Source organism: Trichoderma aggressivum, assembly GCF_033847375.1.
Source record: "Trichoderma aggressivum f. europaeum strain CBS 100526 chromosome Unknown scaffold_033, whole genome shotgun sequence".
In the NCBI taxonomy this organism is placed as follows: Eukaryota; Fungi; Ascomycota; class Sordariomycetes; order Hypocreales; family Hypocreaceae; genus Trichoderma; species Trichoderma aggressivum.
This window is the reverse complement of record NW_026946399.1, coordinates 329,424-347,242: the sequence shown is the minus strand read 5'-3', so window position 1 is coordinate 347,242 and position 17,819 is coordinate 329,424. Positions and strand designations below refer to the sequence as shown.

The following is a 17,819-nucleotide window of genomic DNA, read 5'->3' as shown; positions in this document are numbered from 1 at the left end:
CGCTTACTCCAGGGCTTGGTTGGTTCAGCCCTGAGGACGAGGCTTGATACATGGCGGACTTTGGGTAGGCAAATGACAGACCATTTCAGCATCTACATGGATATATATACTCATAGTAAGTGAAGGGAGCACAAAGCCTCTAAGATGCTGGAGTTTTGTTCTTCATTCTTTTCACCAAGTGGATGATGTCCTACCAAGCTCCGGGTGACTGAAGACATTGTTGCTCGAGTTAGGACGAAGAACAACGCAAATGGGATAAATTATCCCTTAGAAGTATCGTGAAACCATCTTAGAATTACATAGAAGTTGAATTATCTTGACAGTCTGAGAACCTATCGCTCAATGTGGAGCTGTATACATGTAGACAGCGTTGAATTGGCCATTAGCTGTCATCTTAGCCCCGCCATTTAACTTAGTCCAATGTATCTTGCCGAGTATATCACCAAGAATTAATCCGAGGCGCCCTTGAAGAATTTCTATCATCCGGAATGCCCCAATACGCACAATTGCTCTTGAAACGTATATCAGCGCACATTGGCGATTTCCAACTGTAGAACCAATCGTCATAACGAAGCAGGATGGCAGTTGGCGGAAGCAACGAGCCGTCAGCCCTGGCTATCCGCCGAGTCACGCACGATAAAATCCTCATCTTTGGAGACTCCCTTACAGAACTCAGTAGCGATATTCACTCACTCTCTTTTTCTCTCACACCCGCTCTGCAGCATTATTATTTCCGAAAGCTCTCCGTGGTTGCGCGTGGGTATGGAGGTTACAGCTCAATGCATCTGAAACACGTACTGCTGCCCACCTTGCGGGCAGAGACTGCAGCTGGAGAGACAATCAAACTCTTGGTGGTGGAAATTGGCACGAACGATGCATCAGAGCGCGACATACAAGCCGTGCCGGTAGAAACATATCGCGAGAATCTCGAATGGATTGTGGAACAGGCACGGAAATCCGGCGTCGAGAGAGTCCTAGTGGTGGGACCAGGTCCCGTGGATGAAGATATGCTGGAGCCTCCCCTCTACAACAGAGTGATGCACAACCTGAGATACTCGGAGGCAGCCAAGGATGTTGCGGCACGCTGTGGTGTACCGTTCATTGACATGTGGCATACGATGATGGAGCGGGTAGGATGGAAGAAAGGGCAGCCAGTGCCGGGTCAATCGGGCACGGGGGGAACAGTGCTGAAGGAGTTATTGACAGATGGCGTTCATCTCACTGGAGAAGGCTACAGGATTTGGTATGATGAACTGCTGGCGGTGATCGAGAGGGATTTTCCGGAACTACGATCAGAAGCACTGCCGACGGTGTTACCACACATCTTTGATGTAGATAGGAGGAATTTACCGGACACGCTATGGCAGGAGGTTCAAGTAAAGGTCGAATGATAGAACTAGAAACGACCTATTTGAATTTATTTTCACTATCGAGCTTGTGATTGAGTGGCTCATTTGGTATCTACTTTAGAGACAAGTCTCTATTGTCAACAAATCCGGACATTTGCCTGGGCCTAGAAAGAAAGGCGAAACAATACTTGGAGCAAAATTAGTTTCCAAAAAAAAAAAAAAAAACGCTTTATTCATAAACTATCAAACTGACTGTCTATATATTAAGAAGAAAAGAGAATTGATATATCGATATGCTAATGGAAAAAAGGAAAATAATGAAACTATTTAATCTATTACTTCTTTTTTTTTGGTCGATCATGGAAATGTGATTGCACGCCCCCACAGCGTTTAATCCATCTCCGTTGACCGAACTATTTTCATCATTATAGCATCGTCCTCTTACGCCTCACGTCCCTGGGCAGCGCAGACCTGGGCGGCAAACTTGCAGATGGTCAGAGTAGGTCCAAGCAGCTGCTGGAAGGGCACATCCATCTTGTACTCCTTGAAGATCCAGTTTCGCAGCTCAGCACCAATCATGGAGTCAATACCATAAGAGGCAATGGAACCATTCTCAGGGTCGACATCTTCGGGGTTGAGCATGAGCATGCGAGCCAGCTTGTCAACAAAGTGCTCGTTGACAGCAGTGATGGCCTCGGCGAGGGTCTCGGCGGCCTTGATGGTAGCAACAATGCTCTGGCCACCGGCACCAGCACCGGCGTCATCGGCGGAGGAGTTGATGTCGTGGACCATGTGGCTGAAGCGGGCGTCCTCGAGCCAGAAGCTATCCACAGCAGCGGCATCATTGACAGCCTTCTGCAGGAGAGCGGGATCAAGACCGACGACAACGTGGTCAGGCACAGTCTCCAGAGTGTTGGAGATCATGGCCGCCTCGAAGGACTGGAGAAGGTGCTCCTCATCAACACCATACATACCCTTGCGCTTAAGGGCATCCTCAAGCTCGACATTCTCAGCAACGACACCAACACCGAGAACCATAGGAAGGACGACAGAGGTGGCGGGAGCCTTGGTTTGGGTGTGGCGGAAGCGAGCAAGGGAGTCGAGGTAGGCGTTGGCAGCAGCATAGTTGCCCTGGCCGGGAGTACCCAGGATACCCGAGACGGAAGAGGTCATGACGAAGAAGTCAAGAGGAGTCTCGGCTAGAACGGAGTGAAGGTTCTGGGCACCGACAACCTTGGGGTTAGTAGACTGCTTCCAGGCCTCATAGGTCATGGAGTGGAAGAGAGCATCCTGTTGATTAAGGTTAGTCATTGTTAATCCTATCTTTGAGACCTTCAGATTGTCAACTTACTCTCAGAACCATGGCAGCATGGACAACACCCTTGATAGGGAACTGGGCAGGGATGCTGTTGACAGCACGGACAACATCGTCGCGGGAAGTGGCGTCACCGCGGACAACTTGCACGATGGCTCCGGCAGCCTCAAGGTCGGCGACCAGCTTGGCAGCGGAGGGTGAGTCCGCACCAGATCGGGAGAGGAAGGTGAAGCGGCGAGCTCCAGATTCCATCATCCACGAGGTCAAGCTACGACCGAGACCGCCCAAGCATCCGACAAGCAGGTAAGTAGAGTCGGCGCTGAACTGAAGCTTAGTGCGGGTGGGCAGAGTCTGGATGGGCGTCACGGAGGCCTGGTACTCGACAACAGACTTGACCGAGCCAAAGGCATCGGAGTAAGCAGCAACAGCCTTGTCAAGGTCAGCCAGCTCGATGGCCTTGGTAGCGCCAGGAGCGGCAGAAGGCTGCTTAGCAATCTCGACGATGGCAGGCAGGAGTCTAGACAGAAGCTTGGGCTTGGAACCCAGAGCCTCAATGATGTCGAAGGGAAGGTAGCTGGCGCTCTTCTGGACGGGAATGCCGTCAAGGACGTTGCGGCTGAGGTTATCCTTGCGACCGCTGTCAACGAAGCGACCGAAAGGCGCAATAGTACGCCATGCCTCGTGAGCATCGCTAGAGTCAACGCTGCCGGCACTGAAGACAACATCGGCGCCGTGGCCATTGGTGAGCTTCTCGAGCTGCTCAGAAACCAGGCCGTTGGAAGGACGGAGGATGTTCTCGGTCTTGAGGCCGAACTGCTTCTGCAGGAAGGCGGCCTCGTCGTCAGTATTGGCCACGGCATAGACGGTGGCGCCCTTAAGCAGAGCAACCTTGATGGCGGCGGCACCAGCGAAGCCAGAGTTGCTCAGAACGAGAACGTTCTCGTCGTCCTGGACGGAGGCAAGAGTCTGGAGCCCGTGCAGAGCAGCGGCATAAGCAGTCAGGCTGCTGACAATGCCGGTGAGATCATCCGAGCTGGCAACCTTGTGAAGCAGAGTAGTCGGGACTTGCTGGTAGCTGTCAAAGCGGCCAATGCTGAATCCAACAACCTTGTCACTAACCTGGAAGCCAGAGGCGCCAGATCCGACACGCTTGACAACACCGCCAATCTCGTGGCTGAAGGTGGTGGCATAGTCAACACCGTTGATGACGAGAACGCCCTCCTTGGTGAGACCGCTGCTCAGAACCTCAACTTCAACATGGCCAGGCTTGACCTCAGGGGCGGAGTCCTCCTTCTGGAACACAACCTTGTTGCGGAGAGCCTTGCCGTGGATGCGCTCGCCAAAGGTGAACTTGACATCCTCAGCCTTGTTGGCTCCAGTGTAGACATTGTTCAGGCCCTTGGTGCGGACAAGTCGGCTGATGTAAGTCTTGCCGTTGGACAGGACAAACTCCCGCTCGGGAAGCTCCTCAGCCTTGGCCACTTGGAGCTGGGCAATCTTGGTGATGGCCTTGACAGTCTGCTCGGGCTTGACGTTGTCGGTATCGACGTCAAGGGTGCGGAAGTCAATAGAAGCCTGCTCGGAGGTAATGGCACGAGCAAGGCCAGAGATCATGGCATACTCCGGCTTCTTACCCTCGAGAATAGCACCAGTGCTGACCCAGAGAAGGTTAGAGGTCTTAGCAATGATGTTCTGGATGGCAGCAAACTCCTGCTCCTTCAGGGTGAACAGGACAGGGCTCTCAAAGTCAGCCAGAACGACGACATGCTCAGGAACAGCAGAGGTCAGGGAAGCCTCGAGGCTGGAGAGAGTGACCTCCCAACCAAGAGCCTCGAGGGCAGTTCGCACAGGAGAGACAATAGAGCTCTGGCTGGTGCGGTATACCAGCTGCACAGAGTGCTTGTCGGTTTTGGTAGCCTCCTCAGCCTTCTTGGCGACAGAGACGCCGGCGCCAATGGCAGTAGCTCCGGCCTTCAAGAGGCTGTCCAGGGACACGGCGCCACCAGCGACGAGGATATCGAAAGACTCCTTCTTGAGGCCCTGGGTCTCGAGCTCCTGGCTGGGATCAACAATGACAATCTTGGCGTTGTGGTAAGGGGCAACAATAGGCTTGGCAGCCTCAGCCTCTTCCTCGGAGACGGCGACGATGGTGTAAGAGGCCTGGGGGTTCTGGCTGAGGATGGCAGCAGCGTTCTTAGCACCCAGCTCAATAGACTTGTAGCTGGGGTACTTGAAGAGAGCAAGGTTGACCAGCTCAGGAGCGCTGAGGCCAGCCCTGTTCTCAACAGCGTCGACGTCAAGTACCCAAGACATCTCGCCGTAAGGAGCCTCCTCAAGAGCACTCTCAGCCTTCTGAGGAACGGCCGCCTCGTAAGCAGTGGCACGCATGTTGGTGAGTTCCATGATCAACTCGCCGTCAGCAGCAACCATCTGGACGTTACTCTCCGAAGTACGGAGACCACGGCGGTGGACAGTGGCATAGGCGGAGGCCTTTTGCACCTTGAGCTGCTCTTCGGTGGGCGGCCAGATGGCGACCTCATCAACCTGGACGGGCACAACACCACATTCCATGGCGTTGGTGCGACCAGCGTAGATGGCAGCGATGGCGAGCTGCAGAGTAGAGTCAATGACAGCAGGGTGCAGGATGTATCGGGACTCGCCCAGGGTCTCATCAACAAACTGCTTGATGTTGGTCGAAGAGGCGGCCTGGTAGTTTCGGCCATCGAAGCGAATGTCATCCATGTCCTGGAAGGTCGGGCCGTAGTCGAAGCCAACCTCGCGCAGAGCCTGGTTCCAAGCCTTGCCAGTAGCACGCTGAGGCAGATGGGGGACAGAGCGAGGAGTCTTGCCGCGAGGGCGAGTGTTGATGCTGATGCTGCCGGACATGTGGTCCTTCTTGACACGCTCAGCGTCGACGGATGAGACGTTCCAGTCCCACCAGCCGGCACCGATGATGGATGGGCGCATGTTGAAGAGGACTTCAATGCCATCGTCGTCATCGGGGGTCACGAGCGCAGTCTTTATGGACACGTCGCGGAGAACATAGCTCTCGATGTTGACGGGGCTAGCACTCGTCTCGTTGATCTGGCGGATGGCTTCAATGGCCATGGCGAAGTAGCCGGCAGCAGGGAAGACCGACTCACCACCCAGGTGGTGGTGCTTGAGCCAAGGCAGATCGCGGATACGGAGCATGTTGCGCCAGGTGGGCTCAGCTAGCGAGTTACCAACGACCAGCTGCCCGAGGACATCGTGACGAGGGTACTTGGGCAGACGCTGCTCCTGACTGCTACGGCTCTCGGCCCAGAAGGGTCGAGTGTAGTTCCACTGGTAGGGAGGGAGATCGACAATGGTGCTGCCCTTGAGGGCCTTGCCGTTGGCACCGCGCTGGTCGACGTAGGCGTTGGCAATCTTCTCCATGTTCACGGGGTAGCTGCGGAGGAAGAGCTCACCGGCAGTCTTGAGGAGCTGCTCGGCACAGTTCTTGCCACGCAAGAGAGTAGGGATGTAATCAATCTTGTCGTTCTTGACAGCAGCCTTGATCTGCTTGATGGGGCCGGCCATGGCGGAGTGAGGGCCAATCTCGATGAACAGGTCGACATCAGAGAACTCCTCAGCAGCCAGGATGGTGGTGACGGCCTGGTCGAACAGGACAGGGCTGCGAAGGTTGGCACTCCAGTAAGTCTCGTCAACGACATCCTCATCGCCGAGGATCTTGTTGGTAACAGACGAGACCATCTTGGCGTCGGTGGCCAGAGGAAGGCTGCCCTTGACCTTCTCCTTGGTGGCTCGGACCATCGCCTCGTACTTCTCGGCGACAGGAGCCATGTGGTGAGAGTGGTAGGCCTTGCCGTTGGTCTTGACGGGACGGGCAAAGACACCGTCAGCGTCAAGCTTGGCCCGGACGAGCTCGAGAGCATCACCGTCACCAGACAGAGTAACAAGAGCAGGGGAGTTGTGACAAGCAACTACAACCTTGCCCTGGTACTCGGCCAGGTACTTCTCAACAGCCTCGGCGCCGAGGCCAACGGCCATCATGGCACCGCCAGTGTTGACATCACGAGCAACCTTACCACGGTAGTAGGCGGCAACAATGGCCTCGTCGGCAGAGACCAGGCCAGCAGCGTAGGAAGCGGCAATCTCGCCAGAAGAGTGGCCAACGGTGACCTTGGGGGTGACGCCCCAGGATCGGAGCAGCTGAACGGTGGCGATCTGGATAGCAGTGCAGAGGGGCTGAGAGAACTCGGCATCGCTGATGGGGGAGGTCTCAGCATGCTCCAGGAGAACATCCTCAATGGACCACTCGGGGCCATCGGGAAGCTCCTCAAGGACGAGGTCAAGAGCACGAATGGAGCGGAGGAACGAAGGGCAGTAAGCCATCAAGTCAGCACCCATGCGAGCCCACTGAGCACCCTGGCCAGTGAAGACAAAGCCGACAGAGCGGATGTTCTTTTTATCAGCAAAGCTAAAGTTCTCGCCGACATTCTCAAAGACCTTGGTCAGAGAGTTGTAGCTAGCGACAGCGAAGCCCTTGCTGGCAAGGTTGCTACGGCGGTTGCCCAGCGTGTAGGAGAGATCAAGCAGGCTGTACTTGGAAGCAACCTTGCCGTGGGCGTCAATGTTGCGGCGAACAGTGGCCTTGTCGTGAGCAGAGAAGGGCAGCAGGAAGGGGCGGTTACGCTCAAGAGCACGGCGGCGACCGGTGGTCTTTGGCTGCTTGGCCCAGCTGTCCACGAAGGTGTAGGCTGGGGCGTTGCGAGTCAGAGAGTCGGCGCCCTCAACGATAACGTGAGCGTTGGTGCCACCGTATCCGAAACTGTTGATGGAAACACGACGGACGGGGAGGTGGCGAGGGAAGGCAACGGCATCAGTAGGGACCTTGACCTTCCAGTCATCCCACTTGATGGCAGGGCTGGGGTTGACAAGACCGCGAGTGGCGGGGATAACACCACGCTCGACAATCATGATGGCCTTGATGAGGGCAGACAGACCACTGGCAGCTTCAGAGTGGCCAATGTTTGTTTTGACTGCGCCAATCCACAGAGGCTCCTCACCAGGCTTGCGATCCTGGTTCATGGCAATGGAGACGGCGTTGACCTCGAGAGGGTCACCGACGGCGGTACCGGTACCGTGGCACTCAAAGTAACCAGTCAGACGGGGGTCGAGGTCACCACCGCGCTTGTAGGCAGCGGCAATGACATGAGCCTGACCATCACGGTTGGGATGGGTGATACCAGCAGCAGGGACCTTGCCGTTGGAGTTGGTAGCACTGGATCGAATAACACCACGGATTGGGTCACCGTCACGGATGGCATCCGAGAGACGCTTCAGGTAAACGGCACCGACAGCGTCAGCACGGCCATATCCATCAGCGGAGGCATCGAAGGTGTGGCAAGTCGAAGTGGGGGACAAGACACCAAGCTTGGCAGTGTTCATGTGCTGGTCAACGGTGATGATCAGGTTGACACCACCAACGATGGCACCCTCGCACTCCTTGTTTCGCAGGGCGTTGCAAGCGTTGTGCAGGGCGTAGACGGAAGATGAGCAAGCAGTGTTGCACATGATGCTGGGGCCGTTGAGGTTGAAGACGTGGCTGATGCGGTTGCTGATGATGCCGGTGTCGACACCGGTGGCAGCCAAGCTGTGACGGAAAGAGTGCTCCTTGAAGGCCATCTGCTGCCAATCAGCAGTGAAGCTGGCGGCGAAGACGGCGGTTCGAGTGCCAGCAATCTTCTCGAGAGAGATACCACCGGACTCGAGAGCCTCGTAGACAACCTCGAGCAGCTTTCGCTGTTGAGGGTCCATCCACATGGCCTCGACGGGGGTGATACCGAACAAACCGGGATCGAAGTCCGCAAGATCATCCTTGAGGAAGTATCCACCAAGGACACCGAAGCTTCCAGGTCGGTCATTGTTCTTGTGGATGTGGGCATCGATGTTGAATCGAGTCGAGGGGACCTTGGGCGTGTTACCAGTGCCCTTGCTCATCATGAGGTCCCAGAAGTCGGAAGCAGACTTGACATCGCCGGGCAGACGGCAACCTGTAAGGGTAGCAATGTTAGTAACTTGATCCACGAAAATCATAAAAGGTGAAACTCAAAAGTGAGTAAGAGTGTATTAAGTGAGTGAGCAATACGTACCCATGCCAACAACAGCAATTGGCTCCAATTGTTCATCGAGAGGCTTCTCCGCGTAGTCGGGGAAAGAAGCGGCAGCATACTCGTCATCGCCAGCAGAAGAAGCAGCGCTGGATGGGGACGTAGAGCCGCGAAGACCGTCAAAGGACGACTCGGAAGAAGGGCTAGCGTTTCGAGTAACGGCAGGCATCTTGAAGTCTTGAATAGTAATTGTATTTGGGGGATACAAAAGTTATTCAGGTGGGGTTGACTTGTCGAGTTGCGTTTTCAAAACGAAATCGAAGCTTTCGAAAAGAAGATTCGGGGGGGCTTTGGAGCTTCTGGAGTTGTTTGCGAGGGTGCTCTGCACCAAGGCTGTGTGTAAGTTGATTGATCTTGTGGGGAGGATGGAGAGAATTCAGTTCACTCTGGAAGCGGCCAGGACGAGGCTATTATACCTATTCTCTTTCATTGTTGACTCCTACATGGCTATCACATATCTCAGGAATCTGCGGCTATGCTTCTACTACGGCGTATGCCGCTCCGGAGCGGTGCCCGTCTGCCTCTCAATCCGATAGACAGATACTGCGCTGCGCATTTCCGATAAGCCGTGGCCAAGTGTAAGCACGGCGGTTTCGTTACAAGCTCCAGCTGTCCGAGATGACTCCATACGCCTCGCGGAGTGCGAACATACGGATCGCCGAGTATGCTAGTATCAGTTCCGCCCAGCGGGGCAAATGTCGATGTAGAAGATGCAGGGTCTTCTGCATGTACGGTAGGAAGCCCTCCAGTCTAGCGTTGCACTTCTGGCTTGCCTGGAGCGAGCTGAGGGCACTTGGTTACAACCCAGAGAGCCACGAGGGCCTCGCCATTGTTCACCCCTGCACCCCACAATCCGCGGCCCTTGACTCCCCCCAGCCTTCTCGTGCAAAGCTGCGGCGATCCTCCTCCGTACTGTAAGGTGTAAGACGCACTTGAATTGCGCGCCCTCGTATCCACTGATCAGATCGGGGCTGCCTCATCGGGGCTAGCACTCCCATCAGCACAGCTTCTCTCGAGGCCGAGCAACGCTTCGACCCGCTCCGAAACCCTGGAGACCGGGAGGGAGTGCGCAGTTTGCGCGAATAAGCGCTCATCTTATCTATCCTAGATCCCAGGGGGGAGCAGAGGCGATTATGTACCATTACCAAACGACAGGTGCATGCATCCCGGCCACATGTTTGCGTTGCTATGCATGCATCGGTTACCAGTAAGTTACTTACTTACACACCCATTTGTCACATATCCTCTAAACCTAGTAAGCGGAGCAAGCGGTTCCGAATAGTGCTATCAAGGTTACGGAATGGGAAATGAAGAACAATGGAGCCAGAATAACCGCGACGCTTACATGTAAAGATTAGAATTACCCGGGAGGAACACTAAGTGATGATCAAATGGGGGAGAGGAATCAGATAGCAAAGAAAAGATAGAATAGAAAGGTTAAATTTTTACAGGTTGTTTATTGTTGTCAAGTTGTATATGGGAGAATTTCGTTTGAATCCAGCGTTGGAGTGGAATACCTGGTCAATTGATTTCTGTGTCGTTTTCGCCACCTTCTACGGTTACCCAGGCTTTTAATGTAATAGATTTGCTCTTACGTACGTAAATCCATCCGAGTTCCTTCAAAAAAAAAATTTTTTTTTAGAGACTTTAGGTTGTTTGTTACACATATGGGAGACCTGTTCTCTAGTAGAGTATACGTAGATTGTGTCGTACTATGGCGAGGAATCCAACAGTAACTACCAGTAGAGAGGTTTGATTGTGTGTTAACTACATGTAGGACCACTACAAACTACCAATGATCTAGGAAGGTATCACTCTGTTTATGCATACTTGTTGCATTATCTGTACACTGAAGGAGTGCCTATTATACCAGAATATTCCTCTCAACCGCAATCCTCCATTATTGTATCCACCATGTCCAACGATACAGCCCCATGTTAACTTCCCTTGCTTACTTCGCTTACGAGTACATGCAGCCCGTACGGGCTAGGCTCTCGGTCATTAACCATCCGAGCCAGCACGACAATTTCTGCTGGTACGAGTATTCAACACATTTCGCCTATTCATCTGCGTTTCCTCTGTTCGGCTGCCGCATCCAACTCCCCTTCTCTATGGCACATCAGCCATGCCAGCCCCGCTCCGGGCCCTGCCGCTGCGGTAATGGCAGTGAGCTTTACCATCGGCCAACCCGCCCTGACCTTCTCTCCCAGAAAGGGAGCAGTTACAGCCTTCTGGGGACTGAGCATATACAGCCCCATGCCGATGACACACAGATAGATGAGGACGTGGTCGTACTGCATGAAGAGCATCGCGCCTTCAGTCATGTAAGTCGGGCTGTCCGCTATGACAGCAGCATGATTAGGCCAGTAGACACGATACCACGACAACTCGGGAGCATTGTAAGCCCACACTGCAACCCCAATGTGGACCACGGCGCTGGTGAGGCCAACAATCCAGTAAGCGAGAGTCACTGGCTTGCGGATGCCCTTGTAGCTTTCTCCCGAAAACAGGACGCTCACTAGGTCTTGGAACAGGCCCAGGAAGAACGGGCCAAAGAACCAGACTACCACACCATCCTGAATATCAAACGGCTGGGCTCCCAGGGCTGAAGGGAGCAAGAGAGGGAGCGAAATGACGATACTCCAGAGTGCCGTAAGTGGCAGGGCCTGGGCCTGGTCGTTTGAGAGGAGCGAAGTCTTGCTGCCTAGTCTCTTCGACACGTATAGGTGGCAATATACGGGGAGCACGGAAGCCGCGCCACACCAGTTCCACAAGAACTGCCATACCGCCGGGCTAATCAACAGTTACAGATTAGTCTGGACTCATGTGAGTTGGGATGGAGTGGAATCAACATACTATCTCAGTGGGCCTGTTTTCCTGTTTCGACGATCTTCGACCAATGTCATGATGTTGAAGACAACCAGAGCAAAGACCAGGTCCACCAGCATTAGGAACGGACCAAGGTCGCTCAAGTCAGCCACGTTGTTGACGGCGCCAAAAAAGACAACTAGCAGGCCGAGAACAAAGTCAACGGGCCAAATGCCTGTCCAGGAAGTCTTGACAGGGGTGCCAGTAGGAAACACTCCTTTCAGATTGGTCCATAGCATTGTCATGAAGGAGCCGTTTTGCATCATGACAATCCATTGCGAGTAAAACCCAAGGCCAGTAAAGGCCCTGAAGACGTAGTAAGCGTCGACCAAGGCCATGGCTAAAGGTATAATTTTATTGTCCTTGCAAGTTGTGCTAGGGTACTGCGAAAGCAGCAAGTTGATACGCACGAGTACGAGAGTCTGCAAGCAGCGGTTCCGTTTTGTTTCTTTGTCGACTCTAGTAAGCGTGCTGTTTCGTGCGAGAGGATGGCATCTTTGTTTATACCAGCATGCTGCGGAGAGCAAAACTACGAGAAGCGCGATCTTTCACGCAAACGCACAGCAGTTGCGCTGTAAGGATGCCGAGCTGACATTGAAATCCTCTTAGTGTTCATAGTGATTGACCTTGCTTCTGGTGTAAGACCGTTGAGCTCCGAGTTCCTGGCGGGCCGGAGGTCCCCACTGCGGTCCGAGGTCGCCCGTGCGGCATCGTCAGCCATAAGGCCGGGATTTTCGCATTCGTTTGCTGAGCTCACAGATAAACTAAATTCCAAGCAGCGAATCATACGACCTGACCCTGATTTTCGTATGTTCCATCATAAGCAGCAGTCACCTCTTGGACTTGATGACGGAGGATCGATTGGTATAAAGAGTAAACTGGCAAGCCCATCGTGCAGCGAAGCTCATCAAGGGAGATGAATCCGACTGGCAATTAACCAACTTGGTATTTTGCACGTGCTAGATCTATAAGCGCCGCTTCCCCAGACGTTTATCGCCAGTCATGGATTCTACAGCGGAGAAGGTCGACGTTATCGTTGTTGGCGCTGGTAAGCACTAAATTCCCGGCACCCCTGCCTACACACTCTGAATACACACACATACTCTGGTTTGCACCTCGAAACACTGCTGATACTGGCCAACCTGTGTGGCGTCTAGGCTGGAACGGCTTAATTTCTGCCAAAACCTACCTCGACTTCGCGCCAACGACCAATCTTGTTATCATCGATGAGCAGAGCTCGTTCGGTGGTGTGTGGGCAACCGATAAGCTTTACCCGGGTCTCTACGCACAAATCAAACATGGATTGTTCGAATATTCCTTCTATCCCATGAAACATGAGGGCATCACCGACGATGGATACGTTTCTGGTGAAACAATTCACAACTACTTGACCGATTTCGCCCAGGACTACGATCTTGTCCGCCGAACTCGTCTCCGAACTAGGGTGGCTCGTGTTATTCGCCTGTCATCTGGCGGATGGCGTCTAGAGATTGAAGGCAAAGCTCCCATTGAGTGCGAGAAGCTCATCTACGCCTCAGGAGCAACTTCACACCCTGTCATACCTGCTTGGCCGAGAAACAACTTTAACTCTACCGTAATCCACTCCTCCGAAATGGGTGTGCATCTTGAGGCGCTTGGAAAAATCAATACTGCCACTGTCATTGGAGGAGCCAAGTCAGCCTACGACACAGTCTTTTTCCTGCTGAATGCTGGCAAAAAGGTCAACTGGATCATCCGAGAAGATGGATCAGGGCCGCTGGCCATCATGCCCCCGACTCTCCTCGGCCTTAGAAACACCATGGACGTGGTCACCACCAGATTCATGGCATTGATGGGCATGAGCATCATGAGCACCGACGGTGCTGGTCACCAGTTTTTCCAAAGGACTATGCTGGGACGGGGATTTGTTTACATCTTCTGGCTAATCGTGAACTGGATTGCTGATCGACACTCTGGCTACTCCAAGTCCGAAAATGCCAGGAAACTTCGACCCGGTCCCGAAGGAAATGGAATCTTCTGGGCCAACGCAGGCCTCGGTGCAGCCAGTGTCCCTCTCTTCTGGAAGACTTTCCATCGCGGCGACTGCACTGTGCACAGGTCAGATATTGCATCACTTGATAACAACAACGTTGTCAATCTGAAGAACGGCGAGAGCTTCCAGACGGATTACATTGTCATGTGCACTGGATTCGACAAGTCATTCCAGGTCTTCAGCGAAGAGCTGCAACAAGAGCTTGGATTTCTGCCTAACCCCGAAGAAGATGAAAAGTGGGCTAAGCTCGGCGAAGAGGCTGAGAAGACGGTCGACGAGCTTCTACCTTACCTCAAGAAGAGCCCCTTTGGCGAGAAGAAGTTTGAACGAGAGTTGACGGCAGGCGGAAGGAAGCTTCTGCATGGTCCTAGCCGACACTATCGCCGACTTATTGTCCCTAAGCTCGCTGCTCAAGGAGATCGTTCCGTCATTTTCCCTGGATTCATCCACTCCATTTTCACTCCCACAGTATCTGAGACACAAGCCCTTTGGGGCACAGCTTTCCTACTCGGTCTTCACGATATTCCATCTCAGGAAGAAATGGAACAAGAAGTTGCTGAATGGAACACCTGGACCGGCAAGCGATATGTTGCCCAAGGCCGAAAACACGCTTATGCTATCTACGACTTCCTCCCAGTGAGTGGACTTTTGTCCCTTTGTAACCTTGCCACGTTATTCTGACTTATATACAGTACATTGATACTCTACTTGGCGACCTCGGCGTCAAAACTTACCGCAAGAAGGGTTTCTTCGCAGGACTATTCGCACCTGCATATCCGAGCGAGTACAAGGGCATTCAGCAAGAGTACCTTCAGTCATTGGGCCTAAAGGCAACTCCCGAAGGTACCGCTTCTGGTTCCATGACCCCTGTTTCCGCCGGGTCTGAGACACCCAGTGTTGGCCCTGATGGGCTTAGCATTGTGAAGCAAGAAAACGGCCACGCCAACGCAGTTAAGCCCCTTGGATTTAACTGAGTGTCAATATGGTGTTTGGTAGTTTTTTCTTTTCTTTTCTGTTTAACTTATGATGGCCGACGTAATGATACATACATATTTAGTTTGAAAAAGATGGTAGTTCTAGTAGTAGCCTTTTCCTGTATCAGTTAAATCTATATCAGAGCACGCACAAGCAATTGAACAATGAAGTTGACATATTTCCGGCGATGTTTCAAATTTTCCCGCTTTCATTTGTACTTATGACAAATCTCCTAGCAAATGCTAAAAGGCTCCTCAGGGCTGCCACTAGAGAAGATAATAATACAAGGCAAAACATCTTAGTGGCAATGAAGAAGAAAACTCCAGAGTATCAAAAACGGTAACATCCAAAGTGGATAATATGGCAATGATTAAAAGAAGAAAGAAGCAAATGTGTTGAAAGGGTTGAGTAAGCTAGTTCGATACAAGCTATAAGACTTGGTTCAGCAATGATGTTTTCTCAACTCTTAGACCAAACTAAGTTAGAATACTATCCTAAAGAATATTTGACTCGTTGTTCATCTAACCGAAAAGGGAAATCTGTCATTGGGTTCTGTCTTTGTTACGAAGTCCTAAATGTCTATCGGTAATTACAAAGAGTGGAGATTGAAGCTACGGGTGTTGGACTATAATAGAGTGTGCTGTATATCCCATCAGTAAAGGAAAACACCGAGTTATAGACATAATTCTGCAAGTACACAACATTATTATTGATCCTCTGTCTCACAACTACATTGCTAATCTAAAGGCAAGGAAAATAGTTTATAGTATAGAAGGCAAAGGAAAAACTCTAGACCTCAGCGTATCCATATCACACCAATCTCACAGCTCAATCTCAGGGCAAGCATGTCATTTCCCAATTCTATCCAAAATCTCCCAACAATAGTCAATAGACAACGCCACAAGTTTAGGAGCGGCAAAGTCTGTTGTTGCCGTCCACAGTCCAGGCCTCACTGCCGACAGCAGTGTTAGCATAGAAAAGAGAGTTGGGGTCGTACTTCTTCTTGATTGAGAGAAGCTTGGGGTAGTTGGAGCCGTGGAAGGCCTCCTGCCAGTTGTGCTGCTTATAGTTGGCCTCGTTGAGGTAGACACCACCACCAGGGGTGACAGCATCAATCATGGGCTGCAGGACGTTGGCGGCGTAGTCCTGACGAGCCTGCATGGCAGCAGGGGGGGCAGAAGGGTCCCAGTCACCAGGAGTCAAGCACATGGACAAACCAGTTCGCCAAGCTGGGTGAACAGAGTTGTCGGGATGAGCCTGGTAAGAGACGTTGAATGCCTGGCAGGGGAAAGGAGCATAACCTTCAGTCATGGTAGCATTGCGAAGGGCTTTCATGATGATCGGGTTCTGCTTGGGGTCAAGGAGCAGATCTCGGGGCATGATGCGGCTACCAGTGAAGGGAGCGTAGTCGGAGGAACCCTCAGGCAGGGGTCCAAGATAGAAGGAGACGTGATCGTAGTAGCTGGGAGAAACGCGAGGCGCGTATTGGTACTCAATGCCGCGGCTGGTAAGATCATCGAGGAATGGCTTCATCAGAACGTTGATACCGTCGAGATCCTTGCCGGGCATGGTGAAAGCCAAAGTAAGAAACTCGTGAGGAGTAAGCACGTAAGTGGCACCGTTACCATGGTCGACGAGGCCGGGGAGAAGAGTGTGGAAAGCGCCAATAGCCTCCCAGAAAACGTCGTTGCCAACCTTGCTGTCGTCGAAGACGAGAGAAGCACCGCCAACAATACCGTCCTTGTGAACTCGGCTAGTCATGGACAAGACAACACCGAAGGTGCCGCCACCACCGCCGCTGATGGCCCAGTAGAGATCAGAGTTCTGGGTGGGAGTGGCAATCAGGTGCTTGCCATCAGCAGTGACGACCTCCCACTCGAGAACGTTGTCGGCAGCAAGACCAAAAGCGGGCATAAGCATAGAGTGGCCACCACCCTGGCTGTAACCACCAGAAATGCCGACTGTAGGGCAACTTCCACCAACGATTTGGTTTCCGGAGTTGTAAGCGGCAAGATAGGCCTCGAAACCCTCAACACCAGCGCCAAGCTTCAAAGCAGGGCCGCTGTAGTGGGAAGAGCTGTATTTGGGGATGTACTGGGTGGACTTGAGGTTGTGAGTCCAGAAGGTTAAACCGCCCTTGCCAGTGCTCTTTCCCAAGTAGCTGATGATTTCCTGGTTAGTCTCCTTCTTATGGAAGCGTATGGTGGTTGCTAGTCTACTCACTCGTGACCAGTGTTCTTGATGTTCAAGCGAACATTGTGCTGCTTGGCAAAGCTGATACCAGCCTGGACATCGGCAGCTCCAGTGACGTTGATAATGTAGCTGGCGTAGTTACCCAGACTGCAAGGCTTGGACCGAGGAGTGAACGGGTCGCAGGTGTAGTTCTCAAAGTACATGTTCAAGAACTCAGCGGGCGAATCGATACTGAAATTATGTCAGTCTATTTGGTTGACTCTTCCCAATATATGCGTCTAGTAACCTACTGGTACAACTTGGTCTCGTTCCATCCAGCTTGAATCTGTGCGCAGAACGTAGCATTGTAATTGTTGAAGGGCGCATCGTGGCAAGCACTGGCCTGAGGCACCGCGGCGATCAAGTGTCCATTGATGGTCTTGTTGAGAGAGTTCCACAGAGAAGTCGATGGCCAGTCTGAATCTCCAGGAAGAACTCTGCAGTTGGCGGGAGCAGGAGTTGCAGGAAGATAACTGGCGCTTCCCACGGCAGCCAGACCCATAAGGAGGGCCGATTGAAAAGCCATTGTAACGGATTTTTTGATGCCTTTTGAATGCCACTGGAGCTGTTGTTGAGAGTGATACTGAAAAAAAAAAAGACACCGTAGAAACGCAGAATGCTCGACCTCTTTATACCTATGGGATTGACGACGCCACCACAAAACAGTCTCGAGCCCTTGGCCACCGCTGATTCCAGCCCAACGGATCACGGCACCATCAATCGAAGCGAAAGACTTCCTCCAACTCATCCAGAGAATTGTTTGTCCAAGGAACCGTTGTCCAGCATAGCTATGACAGGGGTTGCCTCAGCTGACGGCGCACTTGAGAAACCCGCGACAGGGGTGGGTCGTGCAGCGTCCAACGCGGCCCGGTGTGGAGGCGGGTCGGGGGTTC

The 17,819-nt window shown here is 52.7% G+C and overlaps 5 protein-coding genes across 5 annotated transcripts; 2 read left to right on the top strand and 3 right to left on the bottom strand.

Annotated features, from left to right (window-relative positions):
• Window positions 1-578: 578 nt before the first annotated feature.
• On the top strand, window positions 579-1,391 carry Triagg1_7529 (uncharacterized protein; the record flags this gene model as incomplete). The annotated part of the gene is made up of 1 exon (XM_062902275.1): window positions 579-1,391. One exon carries the CDS (start codon window positions 579-581, stop codon window positions 1,389-1,391), a length of 813 nt encoding a protein of 270 aa, XP_062753586.1.
• A 399-nt stretch (window positions 1,392-1,790) lies between these two features.
• On the bottom strand, window positions 1,791-8,988 carry Triagg1_7528 (uncharacterized protein; the record flags this gene model as incomplete). The annotated part of the gene is made up of 3 exons (XM_062902274.1): window positions 1,791-2,639; window positions 2,701-8,702; window positions 8,802-8,988. 3 exons carry the CDS (start codon window positions 8,986-8,988, stop codon window positions 1,791-1,793), a joined length of 7,038 nt encoding a protein of 2,345 aa, XP_062753585.1.
• Window positions 8,989-10,882: 1,894 nt separating this feature from the next.
• Triagg1_7527 (uncharacterized protein) lies at window positions 10,883-12,474 on the bottom strand (the record flags this gene model as incomplete). The annotated part of the gene is made up of 3 exons (XM_062902272.1): window positions 10,883-11,612; window positions 11,676-12,070; window positions 12,250-12,474. The coding sequence occupies 3 exons, from the start codon at window positions 12,472-12,474 to the stop codon at window positions 10,883-10,885; spliced, it is 1,350 nt and encodes a 449-aa protein (XP_062753584.1).
• A 215-nt stretch (window positions 12,475-12,689) lies between these two features.
• Window positions 12,690-14,693, top strand: Triagg1_7526 (uncharacterized protein; the record flags this gene model as incomplete). The annotated part of the gene is made up of 3 exons (XM_062902271.1): window positions 12,690-12,735; window positions 12,845-14,355; window positions 14,412-14,693. The coding sequence occupies 3 exons, from the start codon at window positions 12,690-12,692 to the stop codon at window positions 14,691-14,693; spliced, it is 1,839 nt and encodes a 612-aa protein (XP_062753583.1).
• Window positions 14,694-15,600: 907 nt separating this feature from the next.
• Triagg1_7525 (CAZyme family AA7) lies at window positions 15,601-17,452 on the bottom strand (the record flags this gene model as incomplete). The annotated part of the gene is made up of 3 exons (XM_062902270.1): window positions 15,601-16,855; window positions 16,918-17,118; window positions 17,178-17,452. 3 exons carry the CDS (start codon window positions 17,450-17,452, stop codon window positions 15,601-15,603), a joined length of 1,731 nt encoding a protein of 576 aa, XP_062753582.1.
• Between the last annotated feature and the right edge of the window lie 367 nt (window positions 17,453-17,819).